Source organism: Coenobita brevimanus, chromosome 93, assembly GCF_032717465.1.
Source record: "Coenobita brevimanus isolate Jiangsu-jjx chromosome 93, ASM3271746v2, whole genome shotgun sequence".
In the NCBI taxonomy this organism is placed as follows: Eukaryota; Metazoa; Arthropoda; class Malacostraca; order Decapoda; family Coenobitidae; genus Coenobita; species Coenobita brevimanus.
Window position 1 is genome coordinate 29,251,715 of NC_137046.1, and position 26,335 is coordinate 29,278,049.

The window sequence follows — 26,335 nt, forward strand, 5'->3', positions numbered from 1 at the left end:
CATTCGCTGGGGTTGGGGGACACAGACCCCCGCAAATGGAATTTCCGTGAATGTTTGGCGTGCCCCCTCCCCCCCCATGCCTCTGCAGCCACAAATCATCCCTTGTGAGCAAATGTGCACATACTGTAATTAATAAGCCATATCTGGTACCTGAAAGCAGCATAAAATATCACAACTAGTAACAGACCAACTGTATAAAAAGGCTAGCGGGACAACAAAAACACACGTGGGATAAAGCTATCAATCGCTCAATTGGAAGGTAATTCACTCACAAATTAGCAAAGCAATGCACTTCTTACCTTTGAACATGTGAGGGCACAATTATTGGGGACAATAATAAAATCAAGGGAGGTTTGGCGTGGCAACGCATAGGCAGCAAAACGACTGACAGTGGCAGGACACAGGACACAGACTGAGAGGGAGACAGAGGAGCGCGGTAGTTTGGTGTGGGCCTGTTTTGGCATGAAATGACCCGTGAGCATCTGTGTGGCAACAATTTGCGGCGGCGAATGAAATCTCAGCTCCACTGAGGGACAATCCGCAAATGTGCAAGGGCTGCGAAAGTAGAATCTGCAAATGTGGAGGGCCTGGCGTATTTGCAAAGTACCGCAGTATTGCATCATCAGCTTACAACAAGTTTGAGATAATCCATCTATCACCATTCATTACCAACACCATCCCTCTCTCCATTACTCGTGTTTTTACCTCTCTCATCACCCCATCCATATATATACTGAACAACCATGGAGACATCACAGAATCTTGTTGCATGCCCACACCGATTTTGAACCATTCACTTAGATGCCTATTAACCTTTACACATGCTTCACTACCATTATAAAAACTCTTGATGACACCTAGCAGGTTACCATCTACACCACAAGTGTGAAAAACCTTCCACAATCCTTCTCTGTCTACTTTGTTGTATGCTTTTTCCAGATACATGAATGCCATGAACATCTTATGGTCCTTCTCACAAGCCTTCTCCACTGTCTGTCTTACTGCAAATATTTGATCCACACATCCTCAACCACTCCTAAAGCCACCCTGTTCATCACTCATTAGGACTTCTGATGTCTCTCATTCTTTCTCTATAACATTTCTTTCATATACCCTCCCTACCACACTCAATAAACTTATGCCATGATAATTCTTGCACTCACTTTGCTCACCTTTATTTTTGTACTGGGGTACAATCACAACCTTTTACCACTCTGCTGGTACAGTTTCACCTTCCAAAAAAAATCCATCTTCTATCACATGCCTTAACCACAAAGGTGGTGGCCAGAAACTAATCATGCATCCATGTCGCTCTGTCTTTTGCCATGAAGCAGACTTCCTCTGGCCCAGTCCACTAAAATAAGTACATATGGAAAAGAGGGCAAAATGCAGACAAATAAACCTGACCAAGAGTGTTACTGAAGGTAAAGTAACTGTTGATGATTTGCAAGGAAGGTCTTCAACTACATACAGTATAAGAGAGATTGCAAATCTACAGGTGATACAATGAGAAGAGAAGAACAGCAGTTAAGACAGCGAAGGATGTGTAAAGAAAAAACAGTTTTGATAACACTGCCAGGGCCCTCCTCCATGGGATTTTTCATGTGGGAACAATGCATCTGAATACCAGAATATAGATGCTGGTACATCTTATTACTATACTGGTAATGGATCTCGATCTCCAATTTTAAGTTGCGACATTAGGACAGGTATATGAGGATGCTGTAGGGAAACACCAGGCAGTAGCAAGCATTCAGTGTACAACAGCCTTGCATTCAGTAGTAAGCAAAAAACAATCTATAGATGCAGTTAACATGATGCAATTACTCCATGCTCCACGTGTGTGCATATCTAACCCAAAGAATGCGTTGTTTGCTGTTTATTCATGATTTATATATGACAGTACACACTCTGTCTGACTGCCAGTGGCCTTGGTACCAGCCACCTAAACTCATTAGCCTATCCCAAACCATGACCTTCATGGTATAATGTGCAGGGTGATTTTTGAGGCATATCTTTTGGGAAAAAAGTGTACATTAAATGGTGGGAAATACAGTAACTAAATTCTGCTGCAATTTCTGCAATGTGCATGAGTTCAGGAGATTTCAATACACCTCTCCTCACAACTTTTAATCTGTCTTTCTCTAACATTTAATCCATTCAGTTACTACTCACTCACTCATTATTTTTATGATGCGCTGGGCCAGTCACCTAGTACTCACTTTGTACACAGTTGATCAGCACCAAATCCAGCTGAGACAGCAAACATACCAATGTAGTCCTTGACATCAGAATCAATTGGCGCAATGAAGTCTGACAGACAACAAAATGGATCTTGAGCTTCCTTCTCTGCCTGTAAGTAAATTCACCTTTAATAAGCTTGCATTTTCAAGCTCTCTGCAAATCTGTCTATTCTAAAGCTCCAAGAAAGCTTCTAATAAGATGAGAGTTACTTCAACTAGTGAGTTTTTGCAAATTCCCAGTTTTTGCTGGCTTGATGGATGCAGTGCCTCAAAAGTTCTCTCTCCCATGCCAGCCCTGGGAAGGATTCCCTGTACTGTACTTCAAACTGCTTGGTTGAGAAAACCATCATCAAATGGATACTTCAGAGAGGCACTAATAAAAAAGATGAACTGACTCAAGGATGGTTTATGTGGACTTGGTCTAGCTGCATACTACTGCACTGCTCATTTATTTGCCAAGCCACCTTATATACCCATGTTAAAGGCATGCAGAATAGGAATGGAAGTGTGAAGTAAAGAAGGGGAGACAGGTCCTGGATGGGCAGCAATATGGCACTGGACCCTCTGAGCCATCAAACATGGGTTTTATTTTAAAATCCATCAATTTACTGGTTTCTCAGGTGCAGTGCCTCAATGACCATGAATACCACCTACTGGACAAGGTTCATACATGTGGAAGAAGAAAGATGAGAAGATAAAAAATGTCTTCTTCCTGGTGCCATTTCTCCCAAACCCCATTTTCTCCACCCATATTTGCTTTCCAACTTCAAAAGGTGAACACAAGTGGATGAGGGAAATTGAGTCCAAAGGGAAGGACATCATGGTCGTTTAGACTGTAAAACGGGAAAGCATGCTGGATTAACCATTTCACGCCTTCTGATAACCAAGAGGAAAATGATATACCAAAAGGGAGGAAAATATTTTGATTCTGTTTTCACATATCCAATGCTCAGAGTAAAAAACGATTAAGAAAGAACTGTTGCTAAATAATGATAATTTATAAAAGCATTATAAAGGCTTAATAAAAATAACCAGTTCTTTTATTTCCCAGTATTAAAGAGTGTATACAGATTAGGAATGTAAACTGAAATATTTCTATCTGCAGTAACAACTTAAAAATATAAACTGATTGACTTCAAGAACTGCCCACTGTGAACGATAGTGGTTTGCAGAAGCAACTAATAAAATAATACTGACTAGCTTCAACAATTACCCAAAGTGTAATGAATGAAACAAATCTATGAGTGAACAGACCTTGCAGCCACACGAGAGGTAAATGAGACATGGCTGTACATATTAACACTTAAAGTACTGTACGCACACCCAGAGACCCCGTTCCACGGAGCTGTCTGTGGAAAAGTGATCTTGAAAAGAAACTGAAGAAACAATTTTCCTCACCTCAAGGGCCTTGAAAGCTGATGTGGGGTCACCTAGCTTTACTACTAAATGCTACATCTTAAACATCTGTGTGGAAAAACAGCATTTCTTTGAGTATGGCCAATGCAAAAAGTACTGGACATACTAGTGCTAATTGTTTTAAAAATAAAGCTTGAACTGGGCACAGAAAAATGGTGACCCGAACTAAGCACCAGAACTTCAATTTTCATAGGTTAGAAGGGCAAGTTTCATTTATTCTGCCACACCTAATACAGAGAACATGATTACTGAAGTATAGCTATGGAGAACTTAGTCAAAGCCTTGTGTCTAATCAATGACTGCAGTACTGAAACCCTCAATCTTGTGGCTCAGACCTTAACCCCTTAACCGCAGGGCGTCACTTTTGTGACGCTTGGGAGCAAGGGATCATACCGCGGGGTGTCACTTTTGCGATTCTGTGTTATTTTGAATTCCCCAGGGCTTTCAAGTGGTAGATTGTATCATCTATCAGTACTGCCAATGTCCAACACTAGTCAGCACTCCTAATCTCATCTGTACTCCCATCCATTGTTGACAATTTAGCCATTTCTCACCATTCTTGACTCCACTCCCTACCTTCCCTCCATTACCCTCTCCTCTCGCCTGCCCGGCCGTGCTACGCTAAGTTAATCTTCCCTGGAATTTTCCACTCATTTCATCCATTGAAATAAGCTCTATGCCCTATTCTTATACCAAATAATATATACAAAAAAGAAATAAGGTAGGTGAGAGTGCCATACACCTGGAATTGGCTAATTATCACCTGACAATACCTCACGTGCACTCGTTCGCTAATTTTTGCTGTTTATTTCCCCTTGAAATATGCCGTAAAATCTATTCTCGTACTAAAAATATATATAAGGAGGGAAGGGAGAAGCCTAAGTGATATTTACATTCATCTGGAACTACCTAATTTATTATGTATTGTCTAGATTTCCTGCCAATCATTTCACTGCTATATATTAGCAGCTGTCAAGAAGCTGACGTTGGCAGTAATGCATTTCCCTAGGTAGGCCACCCCGGCCCACCCCTTTCAGTTTACTGTCATCTTCGAAGGTGAAGGTATGTCTGTTTGCTCCTGCTAACTTCCCCCCGCGTTTAAGCCCCATGCAAAGGGCCCTGTGACCTTTACCCCCTACTAAACCTCGTGTGGAAAGAGGTAAAGGGCTGACAATTGAAAGAGAGTGACTACGATCTTTCTATTGAGTAAAACAGTGCAAGTGGAGTTGTAAATAATGTATAAATAATGTGTAAACAGCAAGTGAAAGCAATGAATATAAATATAAGTAAACAGTGGAAAATAGTTTTATAAGTTACTTCAAGTGACAGTGCATACCACAGTGTAAAATAAAATATCTATCTATCTATCTATCTATTGCCAGACGCCATAATCCCGTATTATAGAAATGTAAATAATGTAAATAAAATAGAGAACATAAATAGAAATGTAAATGAGTGGTATTATAAGAATACGAGTATATATACTTGGAGTAATGAAAGTGAAAGTTTCACTCTAGCATGTATGAATACTATGAGTTATGAGAGTGAAGGTGAAAGTGACATTCACTCTCAATGCTAGTATACGGGACGAGAAAGTGAATGCTACGTATTTTACTGAAAGAAATTGAATGCCTACAGTGACAATAAACTACTATTACTGAAGGAAACTTATGGATAAAGACTGTAGATATATATAAGTGTTATATAGTAATAGAAATATAAACTGTGAGTGTCTTTATGAATAATAAATGACAACACCTGTGGCGAACTAGCGCAAGTGGGAAGGTCATACGCCCTCGTAATTTTCATTGCTTTCACAGTGTTTTTTTTTTTTGGAATATGGATGCCAAACTATTTGAGAATCATAGAATGGTGTTTCTAGTGATAATATCAGGCTGTGGTAATCATATTACGGGTTGTCGGGAAGTGTAAAGTGGAGACTTCGTTACCCAACTTCAGAGGTCTCCACAAGTCCTACGGTACTTGACGAAGGCTCAACAAACACCCCAGGAGAAAGCTGAAGGTATGTATCATAAGCATATGTGATTTTAATATTCTAGGACTAATAACTGATTTTTGGCAAATATTTTTAGAGAGTCTGTCGGAGCGCGAATATGCCCGCGGGTGCCGCAAGAAAAAGCAAATCAAGCCCGCGGTTAAAGGGTTAAGGAAGAGGACTTTGAACAGAATCCACTGTCCCTGGGTCACTTAACCCCTACCACGCTGGCGATGCAGATATACATCCCCATCTAAAACACCAGTGACGCTGATCTACGTCCTGCAACATTGAAGTGTCCAGTGCTTTGGTATATGCGTCCTCAACAATTTTCTTTCATCATAAATATATACAGTAACTGGTACGTTAAGCCAATGCCACACCCACAAACACAGTCAGCTGGCAGGGGTCAATGACCATGAGAAAGTCTCGCACTTTACCTTGAAGATTTCAGCGGTCCAGTTGGCACCAACCAGACTTGATTCAACCAACTCTCTGGCTTTGGTGATTACTTTTATTAGTGCCAGGGATCTTATATTGCGGTATTAAGCCCATTTAGCCAGAAAAAAGAAAAAAATTAAAAATCAGCCAGTGTAAAAGGTATTAGTCTTTTTTTGCCCAGCGAGGTATGGGTTAATAGTAAGGTGGGAAGGTGGATCTCAACACGTTCATGAATTTTTGAATGGACCATGCAAAAGTGGGTGTCAAAGGTGACAGGCCCAAGTCAAAACCTCTCCTTATGAGAGACATTGTTTTAGTGAAGACACTGAAAGCCATCATAATAAGGCAGTGAAATGAGGGACAATGGAACCTGGAAAGATTTTTAAACAGTATGAAAGGTAATCTAAAAATTGCAGAGGAGTAATGGAAGGAAAGTTTCTGGGATGTCCAAATAATGTATGGTAAAGGACTTCCAATATGACTCATATCGGTTATTTTATGATGGGGGTACACCCCTCCAGGAGGATGCTGTCACTACTTCTGACCAGAAAATTAGTAGATGTTACATAAAAACTCCATACATGAAGAGCTAATGATGGTATGAGACTGCCTGTGAATGGGGTGTTGAAGCAGTGCAGGCAACAGGACATGGGAGCACCACACTTGTAGGTCTATGCACCATGATGGAGAGGGCCACAATAGTGCCATCATAACCTATAATCTTGAATCATTTATGCTACTGGAGGGAGAAACATATATTATGAAGGCATCTGGTCCTTTTGTCTTTGTCCTGAGACAGAAAGAAATCAGTTGATTTTGGCATTAAGTCTTGATGTGGAGAGGACTGTTTGCAGAAGAGGAATGTGTTGAGACAACATGAAAATGAACATTCCATGGGAGCAAGACCACTCCACTGACAAAGTGGACTTCCAGGGAGAGGGCATCTCCTCACATGTTTTTTCTCTCTCTCTCTCTTAGAGGTGGGTGGCTCAGAGATGCACCAGATGGAAAATCCTTTTTGAGATGAAGAACAGTGCTTGAGACCAGGAGGCTCCCTGTTTCTGAATACAAATGACTACTGATATCAAGTTTAACTTGCAGCTGAAGGACCCGATCCTGAGAGTTTGACTATGCTGAGAGAGGAACTGTTTGACAATTCAAGGGTTCCATATCACTGGAGTGGAGTTTCCTGTGTAATCTTCCCCATAACTGCTCATGCTTTGATGTACTTCCATAGATTTAAATCCCTAGCCTTAGGGAGTAGGCTGTAGCACCAGCCAAATCAAGGTGGTTCTCCTACCTAGAACACAAATGGTGGTGAAATGAAGAGCTGGAGCTCCTGTTTCACTAGCCATCAGTATATCCTGACCATCCCCCTTTGCTGACCTTTTCAGTACGACACTAACATGGAGATTAGAACAGCATTCTTTCCCAAACATCTTTCTCTGACTATTTCATGCACTACTCTACATGTGCTTTACACATCATGCTATGACCCCACTACATCACGGGGGATGACGCCAGCAAGGACATGCAGCCAGAAAACTTTGTCTCTGCTGCCAAGTGGCAGACCTATTGAGGGGAGGCGTGATGCTGGCTCTGCCAGCATACTTTTTGGGACTAAGATGGGATGGGGCTTGGATCTATGTGTCAAGGGGGAAGTGAAATATGCAAATAAGTCGTCAGTTGTCACGGTGGGAAAAGAAATACAGTAATCCCACCAAGATCCGATGTAATAGAGCCAAAGGCATGTCCAGGACTTGGTTTTGTCCAGGACTTGGAAAAAATGCCCCTGGACAGGTAATTAAAGACCCCAACCCAACCTAACTTTGAAAGCCACCTAAATAACTCCCTACTGGATATGCACAGCCCCTATTTAAGACCTATGCACACAAATAAGGGACAGAAATCATGAAATAAATGAAAAGGAACCAGAGAATTAGAAATCAGGAGTAAGGAAAACATTTAGCAGTGTACAGGGTACTTATGACATGTCCATGGCCATCACGAAGATTAACCTGCCTCCTCTATGGCTCAGACAGTGGTGAAGGTGCACTTGAAGCACGTACAGTAATCCAGTGTTGCACTGCACTTAATCCTTTGCACTGTGAATTATAATTGTTTAACACTGCACATTCTGTTCTTACTTGCACTATGCCAGTTGCAACACGCCAGTGTTGCACTCTGCACTTAATCCTTTGCACTCTGAATCCTAATTTCTTAACACTGTACAAAACTGCAAATTCCCATGTGGTCTAGTGGCGAGGTATTGCAGTTTATTCTCTGTTTATTCACAAAATGAGCACATGGGCAGCCATGGCAACAAGCGTGCAGTCACGACAATAGGTAGGCAGGAACTGGGGAGGACGCAGGGGCGCTCTAGCGGACATCGGAGGAACTACGCGCCAAAACACAACTGTTCGTCACCGTGCGGAAAATTTAATGTAGGGATGAACACTTTTTGTGTGTGTGTGTGTGTGTGTGTGTGTGTGTGTGTGTCCAAGGACCCGGGACCAAAATGTCCAGGACTTGGGGTGTCCAGGACTTGGCCATCCGGGTCTTAACGGGATTACTGTATACTGAATATAGTTCCACCACTTATGGGAGAAAAAAGGAATGTCACCACTGACATGAAGGCTAATGACTTAGGAAATAAAGCAGTAAGTTTTCACTTTATGCTGGCTTACCTCGCCGATTCTCTAAAAACGAGAATTTCATAAACTTTCTCAACAGTGCAGAGCGGAGACTAATCACTCAAGAATGCTGACTTGTTGATACTGTTGGCCTCTGAGAAAGCGTACTTACCCCTGACAATCAATAATTAAGACAGATTCTTGCTGGTGCTAACTCCTGGCTGGCGCAAACAGATCTATGAATTAATATAAAAGGACCGGCTTATCTATCAATCATGATTAAGATAAGAAGTTTGTGCAAACTGGGAGTAGCACACTAAAGTATGTAATATGGAGAAATGGAACATGATTCTTATATTTAATCAAGCTCAAAGAAAAGAACTGTAAATTTATTAATAACAAACAAAATTAATTCTTACGTTACAAGATATAACTTAAAACAGTAATCACTCACTCAAATCAGACAAACTAGTTAATACTCTTATGCCTAAAACACACAGAAAGAAAATACCAGTCAGTGGAGAAAATGAAGTTGTGGCTGCAAAGAGACTGGGCGGCTCTACTACTCAGGTCACTGTGCTGTGCACTGCATGTGACATCCACTGTTGCCAATCACCAATTCGGTGGGGAGGTGCGGGGGTCGTAGAACTGCTAGAGACTGGGTGATAAGCTGCAAGATGGGTTCTTCACTGTTCTGCACTGTTCTTGGGATCCTCCCCTAACTAACTAATGTTCTCATGCCAGCCACAAAGCAATACATGATCACCAGAAGTGGGCGTGGCTTAGCTTAACCCGCGCCGTCCCGAGGACGTACTTCCACGTCCTCACGTTTTGTCACAGCTAATCCCGAGGACGTACTTCAACGTCCTGCAATTGCAAGGTTCTTAATTTCCACAATTTTCAATTTTCGCGAGTCATTTTTGGTATGTATACACGGGACACCTTCCTCAACAAGATGCCAGGCAGAGACAATGCCTTACCCAGCATGACCTCCTCCCCCCCCCTGCATGCCCTTTTCTCAGCAATTCACCTGTTATCAGTGACCTGGCCAGTATAGCCATGTCATGCCACGGTACAAAATTCAGGGCGAGTGATTCCCCAGTCAATGACAATGTGGAGGACAAACTTTACATAGCATTAGAGGAAGAAACAGTTAGAAATGATGATCAGGTAATGTGGCAAAAAAAGGTCAGGTATTAGTGAGTGAAACAATGCTTATAATGCCTATATTACTGCTTGAAAACCAATATACTCTTGTACTACATATAAATTCGTAACAGTAAATAAATAAATACCGTTTATGAGTGGTGTGAAATAGTTATCCTCCCATAGAACTCGTTTTCTTTGGTGCCAGCCTGATAGAAAACCCAGTAAGGTAAGGAGGCTCTCCTACCTGTAATGAGTATTTTAAACCTCAGGTGAGCGATTTCTCTATGAATTTTCGATGTTTCTCACCAAAAGCGAAAGTTTTAGCAAAAAAAAAAAGGGTCGAAAAATGGTCGGGATTGGGGGGTACCAGTGGTCAAAAAGTGGTCGGGACGGGGCGGGTTAATGGTTAAAGAGGCAGGGCGGTGGAATGATAAATACATAAAAATATCACTGTAATGAGCTGAGGGTGTGCATAAAAACAATCACTAGTGAAACAATAACGAATGTTTTGAGAACAATCCCGACTGGAGCACTGTCGGGACGGTTAGCTGAGTGAATATTTCTGGGTTTTCACTAATGCATCATGAGTTCCCATAAAAACACAATGTCGTGAATTTGTATAAAAACACAATTTGGTGAATTCATGACACTATGCTAGTGGGTGCAGGGCAATGCGGTTCCAAGGTTGTTGCTTCCGCCCAATTGAGAGGGGGCCCTGAACCTGGGAGTAGTGACCCTGAAGGCTGTCCTATCAGTGGGTGCAGAATGGCAAGGCAGTTATAGTGCCAAGGCATGCTTGGAGAGTGTCCCTGCAGCTGTCCTGGCAGCGAGCCCCGAGGCCACTGTCACTGGTCATGATTGGTGAGCTAAGAGTCCCAGGTCCCCTGCCTGGACTTGGGGCAGTGCATGTGGGTGAGGCCTGTACTCTGTCTCCCCCAATTTAATTTTAATAACATTACAAAAAATGAGAAAAAGCAGATGCCTGATGATACCAACCCACGCAAGGGGATCAGAGTGGCATCTTGGAATGTGGGTAGTTTCCTTTTCTTTTTCTTTTTTTTATGCAAGGAAGATGGCACCAAAGGCCAGGAGCCTACAAACTGATCCCTCCATAAAAAAACAAACAAACGAACAAGAGAACTAAATTCACGAACTGTTCATTTTGAGATGCCTGGACACACTGCGACTGAATAACTGGAGATCATAGGAAGTAGGAAATACAGACAGAGGGAGACACTTCCAGAGTTGACCTGTTGCATAAATGATGGACTGTGAGTAACAGTTAACTCTTGCATTAGAGAGTTGGACAGAAAAGGGATGAGAGTTTGTTACTAGATGGGTGTTATGCGCCCACTGTAGTGGTGGAGGGGTGCATAGACAGTTCAGAAGAGCAGTGACCATTGAAGTAGCAACAGAAAAGAGATAAAGATGCAACAGTATGGCAAAGTGACAGAGGTTGAAGGGAGCCAGTAAGAGAAGGAGAGTTAATCAGACGAAAAGATCTGACTCCACCTTGTTGAGAAGAACTGTATGGGGGGGGCCTCCCCACACATGAGAGTTGTACACCACACAGGAGGGAATAAAAGCCGTGTATAAAGTCAACAACAGTGCAGGGGTAAAGAAGGCACGGAGTCAACTTAGCATAACTAATCTCCTGGAAGCAGGTTTTACAAGAGATGTAATATGATCTTTCCAAGATTAATCCTGTGAAAATTAAACCCAAACTATGTTTAAAGATGATGCAGGATTGACCTGGATATTATCAAACATTAGTGGGTACTCCTGTGAATGACTGTGATAGGTTGATAGGTGTAAGAACTGAGTTTCTGACACATTAAAAACAACAAGATTACTTTTACCCCAGTCAGAGATATGAGCCAAGTCAGACATTAGGTGTGCCATAGCCTCATCCCTTGTTTGTTGAAGTAACTGGTGAGATGGACGCTGCGAGGCAAATGGAAAGGTAATAGGTGGAATCATCAACATATGAGTGGAAAGGGTTAGATGTACAGCTCAGGTCACTGATGAATAAAGGCAAAAGAACTGATGACAGGACAGAGACCTGAGGAACACCACTCTTGACAGACAGTTTGAAGGACAGAGCAAGGGAAGTGGACGAGGCAATGAGTAGAAGGCGGGTGGATGCTGGTTGTATGCAGGAGGTTAGGCTCAACCAAAAGGATTGCCAGAAGGGGTTGTTGGTATAAGATACTTTTGCAGGGAAGGGAAGATGGATATGGTAGTGTGAGTATGCTGGGTAAGGAAAAAATGGGTGGATTATGAGGCGTCTAGCGGCAGAGTGACGTATGCACAAGGGGGTTATTTTCAAGTAATTGAAGCTTAAATTTGAAGAATGTGTACATAAACGGTATAAAGAAAAAACTAATGTTTTATATCAACGTAATGCTCTCAAAAAATGCAACTTAATGAATCCATTGTAAAAAAAAAAAAAAAAAAAAAAAAAAAAAAAACGCACTCCCCCCCATTGAGGGTCAAACACAAAATATTAACCTGGGTTATAATTATGTGATCCAAATAAAAATAAACATAAAAATTAATAAACTGTGAAAGTTTTATATTAATACAACAATTTCTTGAGTTTTGATTAATTTTTATATTGTAAATTTTTAATTGAAAGCACTCAAAGCACTCAAAATGGGCAGAGGACAGTGCAGCCCATCAACCACTTGCGAGGTTAAGGGGGACACTGGTGGGGGACTGGTTGAGGCTGGGGGCTAGTACTGATATGCGGCCTTCCAATGGCTTGTCGCTCGTGGCCCATACGTCCTTCTGCCATGTGGGAACAGACTTCCTCTATGGGTTTTCAAGGTCTAAAACACGTGACACTTGCCCATCTGCCAGCCAGCCACAAGGGTTCTGTTTGTATGTAGCTTTATACAGGGAGGATCTAGAAGGCTCCACCTACATATTGGCGGGAATAACTCACCATTGGCCATTTTGGCGCATATGTCACCCTGCTGCTAGATGCCTCATATGTCATGAATGTAAGAGAATGAGTGAAAGGATTATGGCAGTAATAATTTTGTTTGATACGCTCACAATTTCATTTATAACGGTGTGTGCTCCGCAAGCTGACTTGGCTGATCTAGAAAAGATAGCTTCTGGGATGACTTAACACATGAGGTACATGGTATAGGATATAATGAGATTGTACTTTTGGGAGGGTCTTAAATGGTCATGTAGGTGAAGTTGCTCAGGGATATGATGGGGTGCATAGAGGATGCATATATGGTACATGGAACGTGGAAGGGGAAGGGATACTCGAGTTTGGGAGAGGCAATGAATAGGATTGTGTCCAACACACATTTTAGAAAAAGAGAGAGAGTACGTTAATTACGAGTCTGGAGGAAACAGTAGCCAGATACACAATATCCTGGAAGGGAAGGCTGATATGAGGTTGATGAGGGATGCTGAAGTTCTAGGGTGCAAAAAAGTGAGTGCAGCAACACAAATTACTAATATGTGACATGGTGGTTAGAAGCGAAAGGTGAAGAAGAGGGCCTATGCATGATACATATCATTTCGTTTATAAAGGCTCCAACGTGCTTGCATGCACCAGCCTTGGTCACCTGATGGCAGCCCTCCATGCAGTTCGATGTCTGGCATCCTCCCTATTCAGTCCTGAACTGCATGTCCAAAGAACTCATTTTATATGTTTGCTTTACACTCATTCAGTATCCAGTCAGTCTTAAAGTAACATAACCTGCAGGTTGCTAGTACAGTACAGTAAGAGCTCACTATAATGGACTAATTGGGGCCCAAACCATTCCGAAAAATGCGAAATTCCGATAAAGGCGACATCTGGACTTCCCCATGCTAATCCTGACTTTTTCCGATATATCAGACATTAGTCTGGATCGCATGAATGGTTTTTAAACAGTTCTGACTACCAATACAGTTCTGTACTGTTTTATAACTTCACTACATTAATCAAATGGTATAATACAGTAGGTACCCACAGCACGCAAGTTCAGACTACGTGGTCCTCATTGTACGCAAGGACCTATTTTTTTTCCGAATTTCAGTGTACTTTTTAACAGTACACAAACTGAACTCGTTGTAGGCGAGACGGCAGTGAAGAATGGCCCAAAGTTGGGGTTTACCCCGAGCACACGACACTGCCACCCCACGAAGAGCCAATCACCAGTGATGAAGAGTAGAGACTTGTCAATGATGGAGCTCAGTCAAGTACTGTGTGCCCTAGATATATTCAAGGAAATATTCAAGAACATCGAACACTGTCAGTTGTGAGTGGACGAAGTGATGACTTCACTTTGAAGGGTTTATGAATGAAATGAGTGCATTAGCTAGTGAAAGTGTCAAAAGTGTTGGTGACGAGAGTGGTGCGTCGGGTGGTGTAGGAGGGCACGCTAGGGTTCTGTGAAAATACGCCATCAGACAATAATTAACTTGTTTCTTACTTGGTGTAGTCGCCTTTGAATACATATTCTAGCGTCACCCATAGCTGTCTTCATTAATGATGGCAAACTGTCTTGTTATTGTTGTGATGGCGAATTGACTTGACGGCAACTTGTCCCAAAACCCATGCTAGGTGCCTCACCCTGCCTCGGATCCCCTTCTTACCTCCATTAAACCTGTTGTCCTCTTGGGCTAAGGTGAGCAGCCATATTCTTGTTGATTTAGTTAAGCCATATCCTCGTTGATTTACCTAGCAAAGCCATAATCTTGTTGGTTTACTTCATCTTAGGTAACATGTCTTAGATAACTTCCCTGTACAGTACAATATTTAGGTCTGAAAGGAGTCTCAAGGGTTACCGATGAAGGGGGGTGCCGCCCACATGTAATTTTTCCCATAAGTTTGTGTATTCACAGTACGGAAATTCCTAGTAAGCAACCTCCACTGCTGCCCATATACTCGCGTACTGTGGGTACCTACTGTATATATAATAATACCGTACTGTACACTGATAAACATGTCATTTATTTTCCTCATTGTGGTGAACATAGCTGAAGTGGTCAGGCAATCCGGACTGCTGCTGGCTTTATCAGACTTTTTCTGATATATATAGGAATTTAGTCTGGTAGCTCCTCGAGTCCGATAAAAGCGAATTCCGGTCTATTGAAGTCTGTTATATCGAGGTTTTACTATAATCTCTTTTGTATTTGGACCGCTGTTAATAGAACACACTGTTGCTTGCACCTTGTCAGAGGATATTGTTTGAAAAATAATTTATGATACCTGAGAGGGTTAAAGTTGGTTTGAATTTCCTCCTTTCTTGCGTGAAGGCATTAGGCATGAGGATTGTAGTGCACATGTAGCTGTTTTTTCCCACCACATGACCCGCCAGTACACTCCCTGCCTCAGAGAGCAAGTGCTGTCTGTGTGTTATTGGACAGTGGCCAAAATCTACATGACTAAGAATGGAATTAAGACAGTACTCACTTTAGAGACTAAGAGGCATATATTGCACTACAATGACCAGCACTCATATAACTGTGCAGTAAAAGTTGTCCCAGTCAACTCTCTCTGATATTACAAGATCCCCCAACAAACTCACCGCCTACACAACCTAGTTCTCAACTGCACTGAAGATGGACAAACAGAAGACTAGGAAGGTCATGACAAGACTAAAGAACAATGGAGCTAGGTAAGTGTAGCATGCACTGGTACAGGCAACAGACAGGTACCAGCAGACAGGTACCAGCATGATGATGAAGGGAGCAAAGTTAAGGATGGCAGCTGAGAAATTTGCATGAAGGGTCAGCCTAACAATTTTCAGAGCTTCAAAAAGATAACTGCACAGGTTTAAATCATGTCATGAGTCTCAGTGCAAGGTTGCACGCCTTAGAAATATATGTAAAAGAGATCTGTCAGATTTAAGTATAGGTACAGTACTGTACTATACATGCTTAAATATCTTCATTTAGGCCAGGGGTGAGGAACCTTTCTCCTATTAAGGGCCATTAGGATATTTTTAACATCATTTGCAGGCCATACAAAATTATCAACTTAAAATCAACTGTGGCCCAGTATATATATATATATATATATATATATATATATATTTTTTATGCGAGGAAGAAGGAACCAAAGGCCATGAGCCCGCAGTAACAGTTCCCTCCAAGAGAAAAACAAAATACAATATAGAGCCAAATTCAAGATCCGATCATTTTGAGATGCCTGGACACACTGCGTTTGAAAGACTGGAGATCATAGGCAGCAGGAAATACAGACAGAGGGAGACAGTTCCAGAGCTGACCTGTTGCATAAATGAAAGACTGGGAGTAACAGTTAACTCTTGCATTAGAGAGTTGGACAGAAAAAGGATGAGAGTTTGCTGCCAGACGGGTGCTACGCGCCTGTCGTAGAGGTGGAGGAATGCAAGCAGACAGTTCAGAGGAGCAGTGACCATTAAAGTAGCGATAGAAAAGAGATAAGGATGCAACAGTGCAGCGAAGAGACAGAGGTTGAAGGGAGTCAGTAAGAGGAGGAGAGTTAATGAGACGAAAAGCCTTTGACTCCACCCTATTGAGAAGAGCTGTATGAGGGGAGCCTCCCCACACATGAGAGTTGTACTCAACACAGGGGCGGATAAAACCCCTGTATAGAGTCAACAATTGCGAAGGGGTAAAGAAAGAGCGGAGTCGGCTTAGCACACCCAATCTCTTGGAAGCAGATTTTACAAGAGATGTAATATGATCTTTCCAAGATAAGTCCCGAGTAAATGAAACCCCAAGCATGTTCAAGGATGATGCAGGATTAAGCTGAATATTATTAAACATTAGTGGGTATACCTGTGGAAGATTTTGTCGGGTTGAAAGGTGTAAGAACTGAGTCTTAGATGCATTAAAGACAACCATATTATTTTTACCCCAGTCAGAGATACGAGCCAAGTCAGACATTAGGTGTGCCATAGCCTCATCCCTTGTTTGTTGAAGTAACTGTTGAGATGGGCGTTGCGGGAACCGAATGGAAAGGTGAAGGGTGGAGTCATCAGCGTATGAGTGGATAGGGTTAGATGTACAGCTTAGAAGATCATTGATGAATAAAAGGAAGAGAGTTGGTGATAGGACAGCCCTTAGGAACACCGCTGTTGATAGATCTAGGAGAAGAACGATGGCCGTCTACAACAGCGGCTATAGAACGACCAGAAAGGAAGCTAGCGATGAAGGCACAGATAGAAGGATAGAAACCGTAGGAGGGCAGTTTGGAAATTAAAGATTTATGCCAGACTCGATCGAAAGCCTTTGAGATGTCAAGTGCAATGGCAAAGCTTTCGCCAAAGTCCCAAAAGGAGGATGACCAGGAGTCTGAAAGGTAGGTGAGAAGATCGCCATTGGAGCGTCCCTGACGGAACCCATACTGACGATCGGAAAGAAGGTTGTGATAGGAAAGATGCCTTAAAATTTTTCTATTAAGAATTGACTCGAAAACTTTTGAAATACAGGATGTTAAAGCAATTGGACGATAGTTGGAGGGTTGGGAGTGGTCACCCTTCTTTGGGACTGGCTGAATGAGAGCAAACTTCCAGCAAGAAGGAAAGGTACAAGTTGACAGACAAAGACGAAAGAGTTTGCCTAGGCAGGGTGTAAGCACAGAAGCACAGTTCTTAAGAACAATAGGAGAGACCCCATCAGGCCCATATGCCTTGTTAGTACTGAGGCCAGTGATGGCAGAAAATACATCAACTGAAGAAATTTTAATGTCAGCCATGAGGAAGTCAGAGGGGGGAAGTGATGGAGGAACAGCACCGGAATCGTCTGAGGTGGAATGGGAGGAGAAAGTCTGTGTGAAGAGATCTGCTTTATCAGTAGAAGAAATAGCTACAGAACCATCAGAGTAGAAAAGAGGAGGGAAGGATGATGAGGTAAAGTTGTTAGAAAGATTTTTGGCAAGATGCCAGAAGGAGCGGGAAGAATTCGAGTTGGAGAGTTGAGAGCATTTAGTATGGATGAAATTATTTTTAGTAGAGCGAAGAACAGACTTAGCACGATTCCGGGCAGAAACGTAAAGATGATGTGATTCAGGGGTGGGTTGGCTCCGGTACCTTTTGTAGGCCCTCTCCTTGTTGCGGACAGCATTAGAACAAGTGTGATTAAACCAGGGCTTTCTTGTGTTAGTCAAAGGATATGAGAAAGGAATGTATGCTTCCATGCCCGAGAGAATAACCTCCGTAATGCGCAAGGCACACTCAGATGGCTCACGGCCATGGAAGCAATAATCATTCCAGGGAAAATCAAAGAAGTACTGCCTGAGGGCCTCCCAGTCTGCGGCTCCAAAATGCCACAGACGACGTTTCCCTGGAGGGTCCACAGGCCGTACCGGAGTGATAGGACAGGTTAAGGTAATAAGGTTGTGATCGGAGGAGCCCAACGGAGAGAAAAGATTAACAGAGTAAGCAGAAGGATTAGTTGTGAGGAAGAGGTCAAGTATGTTGGAGCTCTCTCCAAGGCGGTCAGGGATACGGGTAGGGTGCTGTACAAGCTGCTCTAGGTCATTAAGGATAGAAAAGATGTAGGCTTGTTCACCAGGTGGATCCGTGAAAGGAGAGGAAAGCCAAAGGTGGTGCTGAACATTGAAATCTCCAAGAATGGAGATTTCAGAGAAAGGAGAAATGGATAGAATGTGTTCCATCGTAGAAGTAAGATAATTGAAGAATTTTTGATAGTCAGTAGAATTAGGGGATAAGTAAACAGCACAGATATATTTAGTCAGAGAATGACAGGAAAGCCGAAGCCAGAGTGTGGAGAATTCAGAAGAATCAAGTTCAGGAACACGAGAGCAAGATAAGTCGTTGCGTATATATACACAACAGCCACCTTTGGCTTTGAAATGAGTATAGAGAAAGTAGGAGGATACATATATACATATATATATATACAGTACCTTCGCATCCAACACTGTAATATTGTCATGCACAGGTCCCGTGTTGGACCAAAAACGTGTTGGACAAACAACAGAGCTTATGGGGAAAAATGAATTATGTCAGCAACCCTAGGAAAAGTCACCCTAAATACATACCATATACCTTTACATATATTGGTACTACTGTAATTATAATAAATGGTGCTGTACTATGAATGATAACTAACCTTTTAGGATAGTGTTCGTGGGCTTGCTGGAAATGGAAGGTGGTATCCGAGGCTGTAGGTAGTCCTACTGGGTCCCCGGAGGATGGCTGCTGGCGTAACTAGCGGGTAATGGCTTCCTGCTCCTCCTCAACCTCCCTCATAAATCCTGCGAAATCACACTCAGAATCACTATCCTCATCCACATCCATGGAAGGTCCTGCTTTTGCCTGTCCTAGCAATCCGTAAGCCTGCACTGCTGCCAGGATCTTGTCTTGGTTTTTTATTATGGTCTTCATGCTGGCTTCATTCACGTCGTAGGCCTTGGCGATGTCCACTTTCCTCTCCCTTTTCTTCTTCCTCTTGATGAGTTCTAGCTTGGTAGCCTGAGGGAGGTGCCGCCACTTCTTGAGGTTCTCAGAAGGCTTCCTAGGCATCGTGAGCAGGATAAAATGCAGTAGCAAGGGCAGAAAATGCAGCAAGAAAAAAGCACCTTCCAATGCGAATTATGCAACTGAGTGGCACTGTGGCTGAAGAAATTTAAACAAAACATCACGTGAGAGCAGAAGCATTTTTGATTGAGCGACATCATGATCACGTCACGATAGCGGGTGGGGGAGGCAACTTGATCAGAAGTTTTGACTGACTGTCAGCATCACAGGAATGTCCAGTATGACCGTGCTGGATCGGGGGTGATCGTGCTAGAGGCGAACTCTGCGGATTTCGCCCACTTCTTGGAGCTCCGTGCATGTTATGCTAATGCAACCGTGTTACAGTAATTATTCATTCATTCATTCATTGCCAGACGCCATGTATCCCAGACAGGGTGGCCAAGGGCCTAGAGTTAATTGTTTTACAGGGAGGGGCACTAATCCTCCACCAACCCCACTTGACGTAGGGATGCCAACAGCATCTGGTGTTCCCCGGTGGTCACCCATCCAAGTACTAACCAGACCCAACGTTACAGTAATTAAATTGTATTAAATCGTATTAATTTTTTGCTCTCCGTGCTGGACGCGAATCGTGCTGGACAAACACGTGTTGGACGCAAGGGTACTGTATATATATACAGTACAGTCCCAGTTAACCGGGTGGCTTGGGGAATTTACCTTCCCGGTTACAGATTTTTCCCGTATTTCTGATTTTCAAGTCAAATCTATACAAAGGCTATCACAGCAGTAAATACGGTTCAGGTACTCACCAGTCACATTAGGGGTTACACTAAGAGATTCCGCCTGAAAAACTGCCTTGTAAACACACACCATGGTCATAACGCACGTGTGCAATGTCTAGCAATTTGCAGTACTGCAAATTACACCAGTCCATTGTTTACCGAATTACTGTATTCATTATATGTACTGTACTCATAAAAATTGAAAAATAAAATAAAGAAATAAAAGCTTGAACATTTATTAGTGAACTGATGATGTGTTAAGACTGCACTGTAGAATTATCACAACACCTGTGCCCCCACGTGAGTTTGTTTACGTTTCCGACTGTTCTTCTTCTTCCCTACCTGACCTCCATCACTCCACCCCTCACCCGCCACTCAGCTGTTTTGCAGAAAATAAAATAAATGATGTACGTATGAAATGCAGGCATATTATTTATTTATTTTTCTTCCAACAAAGTAAACTTTCATTCCTATTAACATTTATATTCAGACATTAGTGTTTTATAATGTTCGCCTTTTTCAAGTCTGTTGCATATGTCCAGCTTCTGTTTCAAGGTAAGCACGATACACTTACGTTTAGTTTGCACTTTAGGCATTTTGGAGTGTACAAATTACCGTCTATCAGAGGAACACAATAGCAAGAGACCTTGTTTACTGTCTGGTGGCAAAACGCAGACTGGTGATTTTTGGAGGGTGTGGAGGATGACTGAATTCAAGTAGGGGAAAGAGGGGGAGAGGAAGGGTGGTTAAGAGGATTTGCTAGGGATTTACATCAGCCGGAAATGCCTTCACCTCGCTTTGTCTGACTTCCCCCGGCCTCGCGTGACACAATCAAACGGCGGTTTGGCGGTCCATTCAAATTGGCGCACAGTTATAACTTACTGACATTTTTACCAGCCCTTGAATTTTACCGTTGTTCTGAGTATTCCGTTTGTCTGGATACCGGATAGCTGGGATTGTACTGTATATACTGTATATAAATTTGTTCATGAGTTCATGAAAATGCATTTATGAATTGCCTCACGGGCCTGATCAAATGGTCTTGTGGGCCTTATACGGCCCAGAGGCCGGACGTTCCCCATCCCTGATTTAGGCAGTTAGTGTTGCTTTTTGCTTCCTCTTTATATGGTATAGGTTGCTATCTTTACAAAAAATTAATTCTATTGGAGTTATTTTGTAAAGTGGGGGAAAATCTTGTAATTATTCTGATCTCTGCAATATTTGGAACACTGGCCAAAACAGAGAGAGAGTCTATGATCAAACTAAGATAAATGATCCACTTCAGAAGGTTCTTGAGTATGTATATACTGATTCTATGATCACACATTACATGAGAGGTAACTGATCCACAGTAAAGTTATAGAGAGTCTGGCCACACCCACATGTGTCAAGGGTTAGTAGAAAATGATAAGTGAATAAAGTTTAATATGGACTCAACCAGGCAAAGTGGACGGTGACCTCCAAGTATAGTACAGTATAATGCAGGCATGAATGAGCCATGGTTTTGATCTCAGAGTTTCTGTTTCATCTTTCCTTTAGAAACCTACAACAGAACAGAACTTAACTTTTGGGAGAATGAAAGCAATCCTGGGAAAGGTTGGGAATCGTGTCACTGAATGTAATTCCAAAACCTCCAGCCCAGTATATATATATATAGATAGATAGATAGATAGATATAGATATAAGTGTGGTAGGTGGGGGCACTCACCATCCACTCACTCAATGTAGTGCTGCTCTCAGGTGTCTGCCCTGTCCTCTCCTCCACCCTTCTTTCCTTCCATCTTCTTCTATCTTTCTTTCCTTCATTCTTTCCTCATACTTCTGCCTATGGGTTTTACAGTCCCTCTTCTGTCTTTCATTCCTTCATTCTTTCCTCTTCCTTCTGCCTACGGGTGACTCTACACTAAGAGACAAGCCAAATGGTTTCCTTTACACCAGGAAACTATTTACTATGCTGGGTGGTAACCATATAACCAAATTTTGGCACCTGGTGGTTTAGTGGGTAATTATTGTGTTCCAATCGGATTGAACCGGTGAAGGTTTATATCCAAGGGGTGATTGGGTTTATTGCTCACGTAATGCCACTCAGGGATGAGTGAGGTTGGTCACTCTCATCTTAAATGTCAGGACCAACTGCCTAGCCCCGGGCTCCTACGCTCCTCATGAGGCAATGTAGGATTGGATGATGGATGGATCGAGAGAGAGAGAGAGAGAGAGAGAGAGAAATATTTGTTCATGAGTTCATGAAAATGATGAGGCAATGTAGGATTGGATGATGGATGGATGGAGTGAGAGAGAGAGAGAGAGAGAGAAATATTTGTTCATGAGTTCATGAAAACGAATTTATGAATTGCCTCCCGGGCCTGATCTAATGGTCTTGTGGGGCTTACATGGCCCGGAGGCCGGATGTTCCCCACCCGATTTAGGTGCTTAGTGTCACTTTTTGCTTCCTGCAAAATGCCATATGTGAAAGAAGTTGGAGAGAACTAACAGGTGAGTATATCTCAAGGAATCCAAAACTGTCAGCTCTGCTAGTAGAGACGAACAGTTGCTGAAGACCTGACTCTGTCAGTCAATATCTAGAGGGAGAAACATATCAGCCAGGGCCATACCAGTTCCCTTTTTTCGCACAGATCTCCCCCAAGAGTCTTAAGGCCACTGGGAGATGTCCTCTAGGAAAGTTCTGATCGGACAACAACTAGGAGCCAAAGAGGCTAGAAGAAAGCAGAAGAGACAAGCCCAAACTCCAAAGAGCAAAGTGGGGTAGACATGAAGACCAAGGGACAAAAGCAAAAGCATGAATCCTCAGCTGTGCATAAAATAAATTAACGAGTAAATAAATTAATTACCAGTAATCACACTAAATAACGAATAAAATAAAAATAAAATAACTAGGACAAATTTGAGGTCTGTTCAGAAAGTATCTGATCTCGGGCTCCAACATCTTTCAAAGTCAGTTTCCAGCATCTCCTGCAGGTGCTTTGTTGCATTCATCATGAGCTCTTCTCTCACATGAATGTTGCTCAAGACATGTTGGAGTGCGCAAATCACAATCGAGACTTTCTGAAGACTGTTGTCACTGGAAATGAGACTTGGCTGTACGGGTTCGACCCAGAAACCAAAGTACTGTACAGTCATCCCAGTAGAAGAATGCAGGGTCACCTCAGCCAAAGAAAGCATGACAGGTCCACAGCAAGGTGAATTGCACTCGCATGTTGACAGTTTTTTAGGGGCTATCATGGTGTTGTACATCACGTATACACACAAGAAGGTCAGACTGACAAGAAACATTACTACCTCAATGATATCAGTCACCTTCATGATGTAGTTCAGTGGAAGAGACCAGACATTTGGAAAGCAGCAAGTTGGAAACTGCGCCATGACAACGCCCCTGCCCATTCTTCTCAACTGATTCAGTAATGTTTGGCCAAGCACAACATCTCACAGGTCTGGCAGGTTCCCTACTCGCTATACATGGTTCCGAATGACTTTTGGTTATTCCCCAAGTTCAAAACTCTGCTAAAGGGTTCACGATTTGAGACGAGAGAAGAGATCATGATGAATGTAACAAAGCACCTGCACGAAATATCAAAAACTGACTTTGAAAAATGTTTACAGCAGTGGAATGAACGTTAGGCTATGTGTATCAAGTCAGAATGGGCCTACTTTGAGGGGGATTAGTGTCCCAGCTCAACAGGTTAACTGTTTATTTTTTTTTTTAGTACAGTAAAAACTTGATATAACAGACTTCAATAGACCGGAATTCGCTTTTATCGGACTCGAGGAGCTGCCAGACTAAATTCCTATATATCAGAAGAAGTCCGATAAAGCCAGAAGCAGTCCAGACTGCCTGACCACTTCAGCTATGTTCATCACAATAAAGTAAATAAAAGACATGTTTATCAGTGTACAGTACAGTATTATTATATATATTATACCACTTGATTATTGCCGTGAAGTTATAACACAGTACAGTACCACAATGGTAGTCAAAACAGTTTAAAACTGCTCATGCAATCCAAACTAATGTCTGATATATCAAAAAAAAGTCCGAGTTAGCAGGGGGAAGTCCGGATGTCACTTTTATCGGAATTTTGCATTTTTCGGAATACTGTAGTTTGGTCCCCAATTAGTCTGTTATAGTGAGCTGTAACTGTATAAGGTCAGATATTTGCTGAACAGGCCCTGTATGGCTTAGAACCTGGCATAAAACTACAATAAAATCCAGTACAGTACATGATAAATTTAAACTAACTTCCATCTATCTCCCTATCTGTCACCGTCACATTCAGCCGCACGTGGATGGCCATGAACTAATCACCACATCAACCTGTTCTCTGCCACTAGACTGCTCTCTTTCCATCACACATCACCTTTTCATCCACTTCTCCACCTCATGATTCCACCTCATCATTGGCTGCCTCTCTCCCTCCACCTTACCAGTATACATTTTCATAATCAATCTCTCATCCTCCATTCACTTTACACAGCCAAACCATCTGAGGGAGCTTCTAAGACCTTTCAGCACGTCTGCATCAACACCACAATGCTTCCAAACTTCTTCATTTGTGTGTTGATATCTCTCCACACAATGTAGACAAAATATCTTGAAACTAATCCAACCACTCGTATTTCTTTGTTTATCTCATCCTGTTCTAATTTACACTACCTGTTGTCTGATGCCATGAAGTGTGGCTAGAACCCTGGTTCTTGAATGGTCACTGTACAGAAGAATATCATCTCCTACACTGGAAGCTGGGTAGAAGCCAACCACCCCCCGTGCCTCCAAGGCCTTTTCCGAGATTAATTGTTCCAGCAATTTCTGGGCATCATTATACACCCGCCTTGCTTCTGCCCCTGGAATAACAGTAATATGCTGTATTTATGGGTCATAAAATGCTTGTGTTATGATGTACAGTACTGTACATTTCCTCCCTCCCTCCCTCCACTGCAGGGTAATGGAGACCTTAGGAAACTAGCTCATAAACTGCATGCAAGCACCTTTGCTGGTGAATCAACCCAAAGATGTCTAAGAAAACTCATTACAAATAATGCAGATTGCTTGCTTATACTATAACAAGGTTTTAGTCATGGATTAAAATAATCCCCATGTCAACAAAATAATACCAATGACTTCTGCCTTTACAACTCCAAACAACACATCAAACTCACACATACTTAACCTTTGCTGGGATTATTTTGGCTCCATCTCCCTCTCCCTATGGGTATACTTCCCAAAATAGCCTTTTCTCAAACCTTCACATCTGGGAAAGTATAGCAGTTAGGGAAACAAATTAAAGACCATAATACTCATCAACTCTTCTTGCAAATGAAAGCAACTCCAGGTCTGCAGCTGGTCGCATCGATGAGTATGGACATGAAGAAAATGAGGAACTTTTGGTCCTTGAAGCAGGATGTCTCCATGCTTGTGTACATGGCCCTGACTTTGGTTTTGCTTTCAACATGATAACTTCTCCATTACTAGATAAACTTGAAATAGTGGTGCCCATGGCATGCCATATAACACTTTCACTGAGTCTTTTCCTATAATATCCTTGGGCAGAGGCTTGGTAAAGGTGGATGAGACAAGGGGTCTGCATGAAGAGGGAATGGAATCTGACAAGGAGGTTTCAGAAAACATCATTCAACACCTGGCTAAGTCAGACAGAAGACCGAGGTATTCTAGCGTCGGGTGGCCGGCATCTCTCCCTACCCTTTAGCAACAAGATCAAATAGCGGGCCATTCAAACTGTGGTGGGATTGCATTTGTGGATCCTACCAACACCCGATGGACTCTGTCCACCCCTCTAGCGTTGGTCCATACCAACACCCGGTGCTTAGGGGTTAAGCCCCTACTGTGTTTGAATTACAGTAAACTCTAAGTTATCCATCGATGCAATACCCAGCTTAAAAATGGGAAGCAATTGGCCCTCTGGCTCAGACAAGGGACTCTACTGACGTGCAGGCAGACCCCACAATGTGCCAGACAATCACCATGCGTTGCGGGAGCGGCCCACCCGGTGTGTCATGCCTGCCATTGCTCTCTCAGTCTCTTCCGTGGACACTATACAGTAACGATACATCTGCGTGCTCTGCTCTTGTGGCCCACGCAGTGCCTGAACCCTAGTGCTGTGACTTAGTTGTGGCCTCCCATGCTTTGCTTGTTGTTGTAATGCCCTACTGCTCTGACTACTGTATAGCGAGGATATATCTGTGTACACTACCTACTCTC

At 42.5% G+C, this 26,335-nt stretch overlaps 1 protein-coding gene across 2 annotated transcripts in view; it reads right to left on the reverse strand.

Annotated features, from left to right (window-relative positions):
• The window catches only part of LOC145412627 (methionine synthase-like), a 419,211-nt gene that overhangs the window by 34,339 nt on the left and 358,537 nt on the right, over positions 1-26,335 (reverse strand). For both annotated transcript variants that reach the window (XM_080282544.1, XM_080282543.1), the window contains 2 exons: positions 24,773-24,960; positions 2,223-2,353 (listed from right to left, as the gene is read on the reverse strand). In XM_080282544.1, the coding sequence (XP_080138670.1) occupies positions 2,223-2,353; positions 24,773-24,960 (319 nt within the window). The remainder of the gene's footprint in view (positions 1-2,222; positions 2,354-24,772; positions 24,961-26,335) is intronic.